Source organism: Synchiropus splendidus, chromosome 11, assembly GCF_027744825.2.
Source record: "Synchiropus splendidus isolate RoL2022-P1 chromosome 11, RoL_Sspl_1.0, whole genome shotgun sequence".
NCBI lineage: Eukaryota > Metazoa > Chordata > Actinopteri > Syngnathiformes > Callionymidae > Synchiropus > Synchiropus splendidus.
Window position 1 is genome coordinate 3,332,884 of NC_071344.1, and position 16,410 is coordinate 3,349,293.

At 42.6% G+C, this 16,410-nt stretch overlaps 1 protein-coding gene across 2 annotated transcripts in view; it reads left to right on the forward strand.

Moving 5' to 3' along the window:
- Positions 1–16,176, forward strand: part of pcdh11 (protocadherin 11) — a 136,059-nt gene extending 119,883 nt beyond the window's left edge. For both annotated transcript variants that reach the window (XM_053879420.1, XM_053879421.1), the window contains one exon: positions 15,232–16,176. In XM_053879420.1, coding sequence (XP_053735395.1) covers positions 15,232–15,695 — 464 coding nt within the window. In that variant the 3' untranslated portion in view covers positions 15,696–16,176. The remainder of the gene's footprint in view (positions 1–15,231) is intronic.
- The last annotated feature ends 234 nt before the right edge of the window (positions 16,177–16,410 follow it).

Here is a 16,410-nt window from a genome sequence, read left to right on the forward strand (position 1 = left end):
GCACCTCATTGAGTCTGGCAGGGGAGACTCTTTGATTGCACTGTCAATATCCAGACTCTTTTTTCGTGCCCACAACCGCGGAGCCACAATTTCACTTGCCGGTAAAGAATGTCGAGTGAATTACGCTTTTGTTTTCAATGCGCTTCACATCTATAATTCTGCATGAAACAATTCAACGCAGCTTGTTTAAAACGCTTGGATGAAATTGTAATTCAATAGGAGCCCTCCTACATTATCTGGCCAGCGACGGCCGACTGGAAACTTTTCTATTACTCCGACAAGATGGCTCTCTGAGTACTGGAAGGGAGCGCACCTCTGTTCAGAAGCAAATTAGGTTTGAATATGTTTTTGAACGGCGCTCGTGAGGGCTGGAGGAAGTGTTCAGACCGCGGAGAGCAGCGAGCCCAAGGTCAGTGGCGGAGGCACCGTGTCATTGAAATGCGCCATCTTCCTCTGGTAGTTTGGAATAATTAGCAATCTCCGCGCTCAAAAAGGACAGAGTCAGATTTTCACGGAGAATATTTTGACAAGCAGGAAGCCATCAGCTTGTGGGGAATTGAAAGTCAAGATGATTGACTTGGACGTGTCGTGTCAGAGACACTCAAAACTGACAGATAAAGTTTCCGTCTTTTGCTCAGTTGAGATGGGTTTTTTTTTCTTCTAAAGATACGACACAGACAAAATAAAAAAGAAAAGTTAAGTGCTAAAAGCTAATGACGCTGCAAGGTGCGTTTCAATGAAACGGATGGAAGCAGACGCATCCATTTGAGCTTGACTTCCATTTGGGGATGGGCTGTAATGGGCCAGACATGTTGTCAGAGACGCAGCTCCCGCACTCAAAACCACCTCTGATGTTTGGCCTCAGCCTTGAAAGTCACTTTTCCCAAAAACCCTACATTCCGCATCAGTTAATAAAAGAGGAAATGAATTGTATCAGTGTGCCGGGAGTGAATCGGAAATTATCATAGAGATTGATATTGGTTCCTTCACACACTGAATTACATACTGAGCTACTGTCTTTTTTTCTGTCTTTCTCCATCACATATTCTCTCACACGCAGGTGCCCAGACACACACACGCACACATGAATACAGTTGGTAATAAGCAGCAGGGTGAAGCAGGCGAGAGTGATGTCATCATTTGTATCTGACAGGATGCACTGCAATAAGCCCTCACATTTCTAAGAACACCAGGACACGTAATGAGGGCTTTAGGCCTCTCAGTAGCCAGCCTCTCCTCTCCCCACGTGCGCCCTGTTGAGATATGTCAACATTAAAGCCCAGACCAGATCCCCGCCAGAGCAAACATGACAAACCCTTTGTGCCCTTTTTCCGCCTTCGCCGTGATGAGGGAGGACGGAGCAAGTGACATGATATGGGTGGAGCCTCGGGAGAAACAATATCTGCAAGTGTCCTCCGGCCTTGACAGGCAAACAAAATCAAAGACACGGAGTGTTAATATCTGATGGTTTTCACTCGGGGCAAAACAGCATGAAAGACATCCAGGTCAATGGGTTGCTGAATTTCTCTGGAGCATAGTGCCATTACTGCATGCCCAATTTCCGCCATGTTCTTCGTACAGCAGGCTCTTTTTCCATCCTTCGCACAGAAGTGCCCTCAGAATTTTGCATTCGTCTCTTGCATTTAGCCACTATTATTAAATTATTTTTAAAAAATACTTAAAAATGGGAAGGATTCCTTGTATGAAAAAAAGAACTTGTACATGGAAATGTTAATATAAACACCAAGCCAAAGTAACATATGCGCGCATACACACACAGGACTTGCCATTAAAGTGCAACAGCAGAGTTTGACTCCACTGTTACAGCAGGAGTGGCAACAGAGAGAGGGACAATTGGTTGAACGAAAAAAGAGGCCATTATATGGCGCCAGTGCTTTTGAAATGGTGCAAGGTTTCATTGAATGACGTGTTCAAGTCCAAACAGTTTACAGCAGACAGTGCCATCTGGTGGCCTCTGACAATCAGGACACTGTTTCATGAAACTTCATCAACCCTTCAACACTGACATGAAACCCCATCTACACCTCACGAGTCTATATAATGGTCAGTTATGTATTGAATTTGTTCAAGTATGCATATTTTTATTCATGCCTTCAAGCACCCCTCGGGGTATGTGGTGCTTCATTTCAAGAACCATCGTATTAAGGTATAAAAAGGGGAAGTGTCTTTGTGACAAAAAAGGGTGGGCCTCAAGGTCTCTTTTTTTTGCTGTCATTAGTCCAACCAATGTTCCTAGAGTAGAGAAGAAAGACCTCAGGCAGATGACATGGGGTTCCCTTGGCTGCCATTTCCTGTAGAGATAGAACACAGAGCTAAGTCAACAGCCAGAGATGAAGGTAGAGCCACTGCACTTGTCTGCATATAAGGGTGTCGGTGGACGCGTCATGGAAATATTGGAAGGATCGACATCATGCTGGTGAGATTTTCAAAGGAACACTGAAGGCAAGGGGTTAGTGATAACATCACTGTTCTGCTTCTGGTTAAGCAATGGAAGCTGCCCTCCTTTTTTGGGACAAAAATGAGGAGATGTGGAGGAAGAACAGCCATGAAGAGCACATTTTCAGATGTCCATGCATCTCGGCGGGTTCAGCGCCGGGGTGGCGGATGGTGACAGTCAACATCAAAACAGTCAAAGTAAAGCTGTGATTTATTAAATGCCCTGCTTTCATGCTTGGCAGTGATACATTAAATGACTTTTCATCTCCTTTCAAGAACATGGCGATGCGGATGAATTAAACATGTTAAGCAGAAACAGGTCTTTCCCTGAAAGCCCTACCCTTCATGATAACCCCTTTTTAGACATTCAGCGGACTTATCACGGCGTATAAATAGGACAGAATTCATTATTCAGGGGAGGTTTTAGTGAAAAATTAATAGTTGTCCCCGGAGGAGGGTCTGTGGCACTTAAGAATAAAAAAAAGTTGGAAACGTACAAGCACACGGAGGATCAGTCGACGGAGTGTGGCCGATGTTAAAACCTCCAGGATGATACACGTCTCGCAGTGATGTTGCAAATGCAAGTTTTCTTAGAGCTACTGAGACGGGGCTTGGACAGAGGCCATCTTTAATTTGGTTTAGAAACGCTTCATCGTGGACAGAGGATGGAAGTGAAAAAGAGAATTTTTGTACAACTGAGACACATTCGGAGTTCTGCAGATGTGCACGTCGCAAACAAGAACGTAGAACCATTAACTTGAGAACAAGCTCTCCAACAGGTTTTTTTTTTACGATGGGTTATTCCCTCATGGATCAGTCGCTGAAAAAACTGTTGATGCTAAGTGGTTTTCAGACTGCTAGTTTGCTGAAAGATGGGCTTCACTATGCCTCAACATCCACTGCCTATCTGCCCTGCCATGAAGGCAATAACAATAATATATAGCTGGAGGAAAACAGAGCTAATCATCAATGACTCCAAGATATATAGCATATGCAGTGGCACCTTGTTTATTACCCTCTGTGCTCTTCCTGCCGAGACCGTTGGCTATACAGACAGGCAGCCTTATCCAGCAGCAGACTTCAATGCTAATTCGATTCAGTCTTGTTTTCCATAATAATTGGGGGCAGCAGGTCATTGCAATGAATTTGCCTGTACATGACACAGGATGTAGCGCGGCGTCGGCCCCGCTGCCGTTCCTCTCAATCCTCTCCTCTTCGCTGTATTAACATGGGCTTAATCTTTATCGGCTAGTTTGCAATGCGAAAATAAAATACCCACCGCCGCCACACGAAACAAGCGGAATTCTTTGAGGACATGCAAATGCCTCTAATCGTGCCCTAATTTGACTTTAAAAGGAAGCGTTGGAGTGACATTTACATTTTTGGTTTGGAGTCATTTCCTTGAAATCAGGATTGTTTAGACAGTATTCCTGCGGGGACAATCCTCGCCTTGCACACATCTCACTGCATTATTATTTTTTTTTTACATTCTGTCTCACACAGATTTTTATTCTTCAAGGTTTTCATTTCCTTCGGCATAGCTGAGGTCGGATCATGGGGCATCTGTATATATATATAGTGTCCCCGAATCAGCCATCTCCAGCATGTCCTGGGTCTGTCTCGTGGTCTCCTTCCATTTGGTGCGGGCCGAACCTATTGAATCAACACATGCTCACTCCCGTGGCATAATACATTTGGAAAGTGGACTTTTGCGTCCTATACTGACTCTGAAGGCAGCTGTCAGCGCTGCATGTTGATGCATTAGGTTTTCAATTGAAGCACAGGTTCCTCCCTCTGTAGCATATCCTGACGTCATGGGCAGAGCATCACGTAAAAAATAAAAATAAAACAAAGGGTTGCGGTTATGTATGCCATGGCATGGCACTCCTTTTCACCTCCTTGCCAAAATTACTATTGGTACATCTTTTTTCTTTTCTTTTTTTAATCGAATAGTCAAAGGTGCACAAGGAAAGAATGGAAAACTGTTGACCCTCAGCTTGAGATGGTTTGATGAGGTTTCATGAAACAGTGTCCTAATTTTCTGAGATCCCTAGATGGCACTGTTGCATAATATTTCGCTTTGATCAACTATGTCAATAAAACCTCATGTCAAGTTTGAACCAAGTGCACCACCTACTGAGCTCAGAAAATGAGGACACTTTTACGTTCCACAAGCTTCAAGTCACATCCCTCACTGCAGCGGCATGTGACTGGTCAACTCTTTCAGCCAGTTTGAAATTTCCCATCACTTGAAAAAGTGCGAAGGAAATGTGCAAAGGATTTTTTTTCTTCACAAATACTGTTTCATTGGAGAGCGTTTTGGAATGAAAAACCTTTATAAAAAGACTTAAACAAGCCGTGAATAAAACACATGGCTGCAATACAGGACTTGCAGAGAAAACCTATCAAACCTCTCCGAGCTTCACGCCATTATAGCAGAAGCCATGCTCCAAACATGCACGCGCGTGAGACCTTCAACTTAAAACACATGTTCGTAGTGGCCTTTTTTAACTTTTAAATCCAGAGGAATGTCTTTATTTTGTCCCCCCCCCCCCCGAGGCTTAGGCTTATCTGCACAATATGGAAATGTTTAGATACTATCCATGCAGAGTGAATTCTGAAGGGTATTTTGAAAACGGTATAAATATGCATTTATGTATTGCTTCTTGGTCAGTTACTGCACAGCTTCTGTTTATCGGCGGGTCACAGATTAAAAAAAAAAAAAAAAGTATTTTTGCTTTCAAAGTAAGACAAATCTGTTTCTTAAAGCGACTTTTCTGCTGGTGCTCCGGCGTGCACATGTCTTGTGTGTCTGCTCCCCGCGGCTCCCCGTGCCTCCTCCTCCTCCTCCTCCTCTGTGTGTCATTGTGGTGATGAGCGCTGATTGCAGATTGTTCTGGTGTTTGCACCTCTCATCTATCTGGCCCATGCTGCGTATTTGGCCGGCCCTGATTGTGTTGATGGAGACACCGACATCTTGTTCGAAAGGTGGGTGGGTGGCTGGGTGGGGTGGGGATAATGCTAGTTCAGGCATCGTGGCAAAGATGTAATCAAGCGACGTCACAAAAAAAGCAGGAATTGATATATTCATGACGTTCAATACAATGTGAAACACACTACTCTTTCAGGCATTTACATGAAAAAGGAGTGGCAGCCAAACAGCTGAATAACGCCAGAATTTAAAGTCTTTCTGGGAGGACACGGTACCAGCAAGGTGGTCCACGACGCCTCTGACTTGTCAGGAAAAAACGTTCTCTTGTTATATTCGCCGAGACATGGAGTCTTGTATAGACAAAGTTCCCTGTATGGAGATGAATCCATGAGGCTCTTGTGTTGTATTAACCAAGGCAATGACAGTTCTTGAACTTACAACACTGTTTTAATCAATGACAACAAAAAAGCGGGAGGCTGATCCTTGCCACCAGCTTGTTCAAGAGAGCCCTCTCTCTCTCTCTCACCCGCTGCACTTTGTCCTCTCCCTGTGCTTTGTTATTTGTTTTGTTGTTCTAATCTCGGCCAAGTCAATAATATTCTTTGTTGTCTGAAATTGTGTGCCAGGAACAAAAAGGCCACCTCCTTTTGTTGAAAGTACCTGTCTCTGACTTTTCACTCTCGCTCAGACTCCAAAGATAAAGTAATCATTAGATGTTGTTTTCTGCTGGCAATTACTTGGAGTTACAATGGGTCAAAGACTAAGGAAAGCAGAGGGGCTACAGAGAAGACAAGGGGAGATGGATCACAGGCGAGCAACTGTATAGGTCCCACCTGCGCTGATAAATACGTATGTGACTTTGAGACTCGCTGTTGTCACCGGCGTCTTTGTAAAGGCATCAGAAGCAATTAGTCTTGAGTATATATGGGAAACCCCGCTCCGCTATCTGCATAGCTTCATTGAATTAAAGAGCCTATTCACTACACCTGACACTTTAGTTTGAAACAGCACAAGTGAACCAGCCATTTTTTTTTCATTTCCAAAAACGAATCCAAGCGTGTTCTTACTATATGGTAGTTGGGAAAAAGAAGATGAGAGGGACCCGATGTGGGATGAAGCACCCAAATAAAGATGAAGTGGAATGGCTAATGGTAATAAAATATGAATGGTGCTGGTAAATGTTGAGCATTTGGGCTTAAATCACCAAAATATTTGTCTGTTTTCTCTTGTTTTTAAAAGGCGAAGCTGAACGAAGCCGCCTGCTGTGTTTATACTGGAATTATGACTGTTGGAGAAGCAAAGATCAGACAGAATAAGTGGCTTAATATCATTTTATTTCTGATAGCACTTGACTGAAACTGAGGTTTGTCAACAAATATATATATATATATTAATTAGGCGTTAATTAATTAGGTGTAATTGATTCTTTTCCTCATTCACAAGTTTTGATGTCTCTACTGAAGATAAGTAAATGTAAAAATGTATAATAAAAAAGAAAAGAAAACAAAAAAAACAGCAGTGGGACTTGCAAATTCACTTCACTGAACACAGGAATTACGTTGCGCCTGAATGCAACAGTGGCCGTGTTCAAGGGGCAACAGAATGGCAGAGCGTAAATAAGAGGAAGACAACAGGTGACTGAATTGCTTGTTGTTTTTGGAGTGTTTTTGTAACTTTAAATACATGTAGTGCCTGAAAGCCTGTCATTTAAGGTTGCCTGTGCTTCCCACTGCAGCTGTTAACCTGCTCTCAGCCCAAAAGGATGACCAGAAGTAAAAAAAAAAAAAAACTCAGAACAGACCCAAAACAAAGCAACTTTTTCAGTGTCTCGTATCCATTCACCTGCTCTGAGTTCTTACAAGGTAAATTTGAGTTGCACCATAAATAGTTGTATGATACAGTAGTTGTATTATATAGTTGTATAATCCATGTGCATCCTAAATTACACAGGTTTTATTTCCACAAATGTGTCTGTTTTTCTAAATTCCCGTTCTGACTCATCAATAATCAATAGTAAACATTCACACCACTGAGAGAATTATGGTCGAGTTTTGTTTTCTTTATCACCTTTGACTTCATGTTCTAGACGTGCATTCATTATCTGGCCAATAAAAAACACAAATTCTGATATCATTAGAGGTGATTTACGAAGAGGTCTGAAGAACAAAAATGCAAACTAAGAAATAAGTTCTCATTAAATCTGTTTTCATTCTGAGATGAAAGTGGGAAATGTGTCTTTATACAGGACTCACTCTCTGGGGAACTGGAGTGTGAAATGTGCTCTGCAGTTTCCAGATACATCAAAAATGACATCAAAAGACAAATATTTATTTGATAAACAACACAATAATTCTGTTAATTTGAATCCCAAACTTAGTGATGTTTACCTGCCGTGTCCAAATAGATGTTGGTCAGTGTCTGGGGACACTGTGGTGAATAGTTTGCAACTGAATAAACATAAACGTCGAAGCAAAAAAACTCACTTTCATTAAAAAAAGGACATCAAGGTCAGTAGAAATCTCCAATAAAGACTTGAATTACTCTTCAATACCAGTCGTCCTCCTACACCGCATCTCTGATCTTTGCTTTAGGAAGAAGAGGCTGCTGAGTTATTGCCTCAACGGAATATTTACTTCCATCCCAGCGCCCTTGTCACCAGCCATGGTGAAAGCTCATATTGCCCTTGCTTGGAATTATTCACTACCTTTTCTCAAGGGGGAAAAAATACCAAAATAAACACCCTAAAATAATAATAATCAGGAGACGGATATCCTGAGATTAAAATGGAAGTTTTCTCTGAGTTTGTTTTATTGCCAGCGGAATAGTTTCATCTGTCTGAGAGCCAGTTTTTATCGCGGAGAAACTTTTCAGGATTTCAGTGAGACACCACTTTGTAACTGAGCTACATTTATTCTTATATGAATGCATCTAATGAAGCCAAAGTCACAAGTGCTTGGCGGCAAGTTGCAGTGGAAAGCATCCGCAGCCCAAGTGGCCGGGACTCTGGCTCTTTTTTTTCCCAATGATCCTGATCTGAATTCATTATTTACTTCCTTCCTTGTGCAGAGATAAAGCAACCACGGGCCTGAGATGTGATAAAACTAATGGCATCTCTCCTTTTCACTTCATGGCGAGAGTTTGTAATAGCGCTATTATTATTAATTACTCTTCATTTCCTTTTACAGATTGTGAGCTTGGAGTGGGTTTAAGGCTAAGTGGAGTGAAAATCCTGATAATTAGGGAGCCAATTAATTCCACCGCGATCCCGTGTTTGTTTTGGAAAGACTCGTCCCTTTTTTCTCCTTCTCCAGATAAAGATTCATGTTCTCTCCTCTCCTTTTTATCTCTCTTCTGTTTTATCTCCCTGACTAAAGGGAAAGATAATGGCAATATTTTTGCTCTTGGAAAACCTGACGGAGTCTAAACTTTTTGATAGAAGACTGGGATGTATTTTTCTGCAGCGAAGTCTTTTTTTCTTCTTCCACATTGCTTTTGCTGTACTTCTTTTGTAGCGACATGACTATGGCTTGCTTTGGTTTTACACCGACCTGGACACGGTTATGTTTGGAAGTTAAAATTGCTCAGCAGCAAAGCAATGAATGGACAGCTGTTTTCCACCCGAGGTGGAGCGTACTGGGTTTCCTTGCTTTGCTACCTGGCCTTCTTCTTTAAGGCGGGCAACACATAACAACAATCTGTTTGGTCCAACATGTTGAATCAATCCATCCTCAATCCAATGACGTTGCATATTGATGCATGAGGCATTTCAATTGGGAGATGTTTGGAAGCTCTCTTCATTGAACTGTAGTGGATCTCAGTCGCTCTTTATAATTTAATATTTTTAATATGTGACGCGAAAAGACAGGGCATGTGCTTCAACTGAAAGCCCTTGTCGTCAGTATAGGAAGGAAAAGTCCACTTTCCCAACGTCAGCATATGATGCCATGAGAGTGAGGATGGAACAGTGGCATTGAACAGAATCCAGAAGTGATCCCAGTAACAAAGAAGCAATGGGGGAGTTTTGACATTAATTGATTTGATGGCAATAAAAATCCTACCTTTTAATGGTGATGAGTAAATCTCACGTCGATTTGCTGCCACCTTCACTTGGTGCGTTCCATCAGGAGTCCAGGCAGCATGTGCGAACTTTAGTTGTACGAGCAGTGAATGTGTGCCCGTCATTTATTTAGTTTTGTCTCTTGGGATTTTTCCATGAAAAACTACTGAAATCACGGCCTCCTCCATGTTATGTGTTTCCACTTGTGGGGATGTTTCCACTTGGTTCAATCACATGTGACCACGACGGATTTGTAATTGGTATTACGACTTTTGAATCTCTGTTTGCGTGTGTTGAAATTATTGAGGTACAACACAGACTTTTTCTCTTAAAGAAGAGAGACACCATAGATTACGTCCTTTGATGTAAGATTAGAATTCATGTAGCTTCACGATAAAATGAGTTGATCCTCTACATCAGGAGGGCGTCTGGGCGTCAGCAAAACATGAAAAAACGGACGCCCGATTCTCGACCATGGCTTGGCCACAAGATGTCGCCGTATGCCAGCGTCGTCTGGTGGTGGTTTGCAGACGCCCAGACGCCCTCCTAGCTAAAAGCCTGCTCCACATCAATGTCAAACACCAAAAAGTGAAACCTGAAGTTTGTGCAACTGCAGAACCTCCCGTTCGACAAATCCACAAGTTACTTCTAGAATGGAGGGGCGAACTTTGAGTGCGCCAATTCCGGCAACACCGCAGGATGAGTTAGCAGCCTGGTCCACCTTCCTGATGGCTGTTGCAGGAGTTTAATGTCCTAGATGCATCCAATTATCCTTTTAATTAGCGATAATGAGTTTGTGCATGCTGCAATAATGAGTGGAATGGCGATATGTGTGCAGGCCGTAATGCGAGGCTCATCAAGATGTAACTAGCTCTGTCAGTAAATATCATCAGCTGTCATGTCAAATATCTGGTCCCATTGTGCTGAAGCGCCCTGGCTGTTTATGCCTGTCACGGTTTGCATTTCTATGAGCGGATCTCATGGCCATCATCAAAACAAAACATGACAGCTTCAATGTAAAACAGTGTAGAGCCCTCAAAAAAGGCTTTCATAATGATGTATTGGAAGCCTTGTTGAGACCCACAGCCATCGAAACTCTCGAAAGCCAATTAATGAGGGTGAACTTCCATAACCTCGCGACAGTAGCTGCCTGTTTACAAGCTTCATCGTGAATATATATCATTATAATTTCACCTTGACGGCAAAATAAACTTCTTCAACGCCTTTGTGGTGCGGCCAGACGGATGGACTCCAGCTATAAAATATGTAGACGTGGAAAATGTAAATGGAGACGTTAAAAGTTGTTGATGGCCTGGTGAATTCCAGTGGGAAACCTACCCAAATATGTTTGTTTTGCCTGGTTTCCCAATGATCTTTTTTGATAACTATGCGTGGATGAGCTTTGACTGGAGGAATAGCGCACGTGACGTGGGTGGGTGGACAAACTAAAAATTAAATGAAAGAGCTTTTTGTTTGATTCTGAAACAGTCATCAAGTTTGCTTGCGCCGTAATTTGTAGTATCACTAAACTGAATTCATAGTTTGCTTGACTCTGAATCAGAGTCAAATAAACCTAATATGAATTGAAGATATGAAAGCAGGGAACAGCTCCAACTCAAATAAGGACTTGAAAGCAGGGTAAATAATAAGCGAAAGGGTAAATCATCATACACATTGCTTTATTATCCCCACCTGTCTGCGACTCACATCCTCTTAAAAGGAACACTGGGAATAAAGTTCACGCTGTTGTGAGATTCCTGACAACAGTGATGTGTGATTTTTTCCCCCAAAAGCTCTGCAGGCTACAGTTGTTTCCCCTGAATACAAAAGGCTTCAGCATCACAAGCAAGCGGCAGCGTACCTCGTGCTGACGTAAGCAGCCAGAGCTGTCAGTGTGATCACTCATGGTGCGCGCTGCCTCTCCATCCCGCCCATCCCAAGCATTACAGAATAGCAAAGAGCCCTGTTTTCATCTAAAAAGCGTCGGTACAAAAGATTGAATCCGAAAAAAGCCAAAACGGTGGCACGGACTTTCCAAGCAGCACCAGTGTTTTTTAGATTCAACATCTAGCAGTGGGCTGCAGGTCTACTATTCCCTTTAAAGCACATAAGATACATGGTTATATGAGCAGCACGTCCGTCCTATTAAACACACCTGCATACTTGTCAAAGAGAATCAGAGGTTATGGATGGTGGACTTGGCACAGACAGCTTGTCCTAGCAAGAGAAACTCTTCCCTTCCTTGCCTTAATGAAGTAAGTGACCCTTTGAAAGGCAACACATTTACCTCCAAGGGGATTTACACACTCGTGTCCCGAGACTCCACGATGGAGTGGACAGATTTGACGTTCACGTGGACCCTCCAAATATATCTTTACAATTTACACCCGGCGATTCATTTCCTTTTTATTCTATATATTTATATCATTTGAATTACAGTCGCCGCGGCGCCATCTATTGCGCAGGAGCAGGGTGGGCCTCCATCGCCATAGTTTTGCACCCAAAACACAGCGCTGTCTGAATATTAATTTTGTTTTGTATAATGCCATGAAACAATAAACACAGTGGTAAGAAGATGTGTTTATGTGAGGAGAAGTGAATCCCGCTGAGTGCCGGAAAGAAGCAGCCCTGCTTGTGAACACGGGCCTGAGACGCTCAATTATTCAATGCATTCTTACTTATGCAAATATGATAAATAATTTCTGCAGGACAGCTTGAAGCTTAAGCCTGGAGGAGCAATGTGATGTTTGAATGAAGACCCCTCTTTCCTTCCTATGACCATGGAAACGCGCGGCTGCGGGCTGCTGGTTGCCTTGGTGCATACTGTTTTACATTCTAATTATCGGGCCTGACAGGCTTTATTGCAGGGGCTCAATGCTGAGGTCTCATTCCAGGCTCATTCCACATGTGATGTCAGCGCCAGGATAATGAGATGAGATAGCTGGAGTGCTTAGCCTTGCCGAGTCACTTTTTGTTTTTTGTTTTGTCATGATGCCATCGACTGTACAGGCTGGCAAAATAGATGTTCCAAATTGACTCATTTTCAAGGATAAAATATGGAAATAAAACATGTGAATGGAAACCTAAGATGTATTTCAGGGGTCATGCCAAAAGGTATTAAAATATTGTATATTCAATAACACATCCATCCACACCCTCCTGACAAAGAGGTCAGGGCAGAAAGCTCTATTCTAAAAAGGGAGCGGGGGAAACAGGAGGTCTCCAGACCGAGCACGCTCAATGGGCATGTAGTCACAGTGTGTCCTAGTTGACCAAACTCCCCATCCTTTCTCTCATGCAGGGGCTCGGAACCTGTTTGATCTCGGGGCCCACCTTTCCCAGAACAAATGGGCCCTGGGCCCATTCAAGTAGAACCGATTCATTCCTCTTGATTTCATTTGTGATCAATAATCTTATTTAATCTACTTACACGTAAATAAACCAAAACCTTGTGAAATGACATGAAACCTTGTGATCGACGCAAAGATATTTATCTGTCATTGAAAAGTCCAACCAGCAGCAGAACCAGGTAAAAGTCATAAACATCAAATTAACTGAAGAAAAAAAGAAAAAATACGTTTGATGCAAACTGTTGAGAAAATTGGAAAAACTTTATACAATTCTTAATAAAATAAATATAATAAAAGCATGTCCAAATATCCTAAAATAAAAATAGTATTTTTTATTTAAACGCCAAAGATATATAAATGAAGTGTAAATAAAATTATTGCCATAAAATGTTGTAATTCATTTTCAAAACTGCTTCGACACTGTACAGTTTTTACTGTACAGCGCTGTACACTTTCTTTATCATTTCTTCTTTTCACGAACTTTGCAGCTGTCAAGTCATTTCAGTGACACACTACTATGTGGCTCATGTATTAAAGCTGAGCGTCTCGCAGCCCTCGTGGCCCAAAGTTGTAAGACCAAAGAACTTTTAGTGGCCCTCAAAGAGGCGCTGGCGGCCCAACCATGGCCCCCGGCCCTGTGGTTAAGAATCACAGATCTCATAGGTCACAACCAGTAGGTGAACCATCAGACCCACAAACCAATAAGACGAGGAGCCCCAGAATAGCAACATGATACAGGCTCAACCCTGAAACCAAAGCCAACCATTTCACCCCTGTGTGAGCAGGTTTACTTGTCAGTGAACAATAAGACAGGATCCAGGTTCGCCACATGGACGGCCATCAAAATAAACAAGGCTTTGTAGAAAATGTAATGAAATATTTAATACAATAAATCCAACCAGAGACAACAGGAAGGTGTGTTTTTTTCCTGACTCTAATGAGGCTACGGGGAATTCATTGCATATTGTAGGTAAACAGACAGCGCCCAGGGAATACCAATGAAAATGAAATGCTCCGCTGCTGTTTTTCTCATTACAACATGAAATGAAACATTTATCAGTGACTTTCATTCCGCTCAAAGACTGACATTTTGTAGGTCAACCGCTGATAAGAGGATTGTTATTTTTTTCCCCTTTCTATGAGCTTTACCTGTCAAATCATCCGATTTCAACCTCGCACATTAGCTTCCATGTCACGCTTGTTGTTGGATTAAAGCACCTATTAAGCAGCTCAGCCTCACACTGGGTCATTTCAAGGAATGGCTTACGTTCAACACCAGTGGCCCTCTGGTTCTATATACTCAGTGTATTCATATGGGTTTTTAATCATATATTTTCAATTGCTTTTGATTTGAAATTGTGAAAATACTCGTGGCGATGTAGCATTGTCATATTGTCAACATGTTGCAGTCCTTCACAGAGCAGAGAGACTTAATCGTTTATCAGTAGCTTGGAATTCAATGCTGCTGCAGACAGCTGCATGTTTGATGCCGCTTCTATTGCGTGGAATACAATTGGTGTTTTCCCAAACAACAAAGTTTACAAAGTTCACACTACTACAGTGAGTCATAGAAGTAGACAAAGTCTGGATTGTTACATAATATATGGCTGTTGGTTCTGACCCATTTATGCTCCATTTATGTATGAAATCCATTTCAAACTGATCACATACTTCCATGCGTTCTTTACGTTGGTATTGCAGTTCACCAATATATCCACCGGGGGAGCAGCTCCAAGTCAAAAGCTTACGACAACAAACTCCAAAACGAACATAGCGTCTGTGGAAGAAGTATTGATAACGTGCATTTTAGCACAAAGGGAAACATGCTGAAACTCTCTCACTGGCACGAGACGAACGAATCAGTAAACAGGAAGTAACAGAAAGAATACACAATATAAGAAATAAATCAGCAGGATGCAGAATATCTGCCATTGTTATGTCTTCTTCGTGTTTCCTTAGAGCTGCGTATCGTCTAGTAACAGCAGCACAGCCATGACAGTTTCCGGTGGTGCTGCTCTGTTTGGTCCGCATCGGTGAGCATTGTGGAAACAACAAATAAATACAGACAAAATGAACGCAGAGCACAGACATATGTTTACACCTGGATCTGGATCCTTTAACGCTGAGCATAAATGTGTTTTGGTTGTCCTCTCATTAATGTTGCTCTGTTGTTTTTATTTTGTTTTTCACCTTCACTGAAAGCTTCCTCTTACACCATTTGCTGTGATGTGCACTTCACGATGTACACAAAAATCAGTTCTGTTTCAACTGTTTTGTCTTGTCTGGTCGCACTTGACAGGGTGTCAATTGTTTTGATTCAGAAACGTAACAGATTAATCTCAAGAGTTCAAGTTCAAATACAGTTCTCCACTTATAATGAATGATCTTTTCTCATGACTTATGATTTTTTTGTGTGTTTGTTTCTCTGTCCACAGCCATTGAAGTGAACCTGCAAAAAGCCCTGGCCGAGGCCTCCGAGACCTGCACCCAAGAGTGTCTTATACTCGGCCACTCTGACAGCTGCTGGATGCCCTCCGCTCTGGCCCAATTCCAGAGTCCTGGTAGCAACAGCCCCACCACCACTCCCACCAGCACCGCCATCTCCGGTACCCTCCCCTCCTTCGGCTTCCAGCAGAGCTGCGTCAGGGGAGCCAAAGCTAACATGAGCAACATGTCTGTGATGGATGGCCGCCACACGCTGGGCAGGTCGGTGCCTAAAAAAGATGATCTGGACAAGGGGGTGAACCGTCCACAGTTCTACCACACCCTCGATAGACACTGCAATAGTAAAAAGGAGGATACGGTCAAGGTCATCCCACTTGCCAGCTTCTCATCGCCGGGGCCTCAAACACCTACAGGGGGCAGCAACTCCTCCTTCTTACACGAGCATCAGTTGTAAAAACAAAAGACAACTCTTCATAAGTCACGTGACTCCAGTCTGCTTTTGTGGCAAAATGATCAGGACGTATGTCTGGTGTGATGCATAATAACCGAGCGGATAACTTTTACTCATGGAGACATCTGAGGAGATCACTTTCGAACCACAGAGCCGGGTTTGAAGAATTTGTGAGGGAATGTACGTCTCATGTACGCAGATGACTTCTGTATATTATATAAAATGTAGTTTTATACCCCCGTAGTCACTTCAAAGACAAAAAAAAAGACGTGATTTGCTTTGCAGGATGTTTGATTTGGAAGATGAATGAACACTGTACAGTCTCCGGCTCAGCATGGTAGGTTTGTCCTTGAAGGGCACTGTCTCATGTGAGAGCTAATGAACACAGAACTTTTGGTTAAGTGAGATTAATTGGGCTAAATGTTGATAATGAGCTCTGTGTGGGAGTTGTTTCCCTTCGTTTTTTTTTTATTTTTGAAGTTTTGCTCCAAAACATTCGGCGCCGGCTCCTTTGGTGGAGCAAGATTTCTCCTTTGTCTTGCTTGAATGTGTGAAGTCTATTTTGGTCAGGGGACTTTGGAAGCATAAAAAAAAGATCAACAAGCCGTAACTAGGCCAGTGGTAGACAGCGCCGCTAATCTTCTGCATTCTTCTCACTGCAGACTGGTACACAACATTCCGACGACGCTACTTTCAACGCCACCGTTAGCTCAGACGA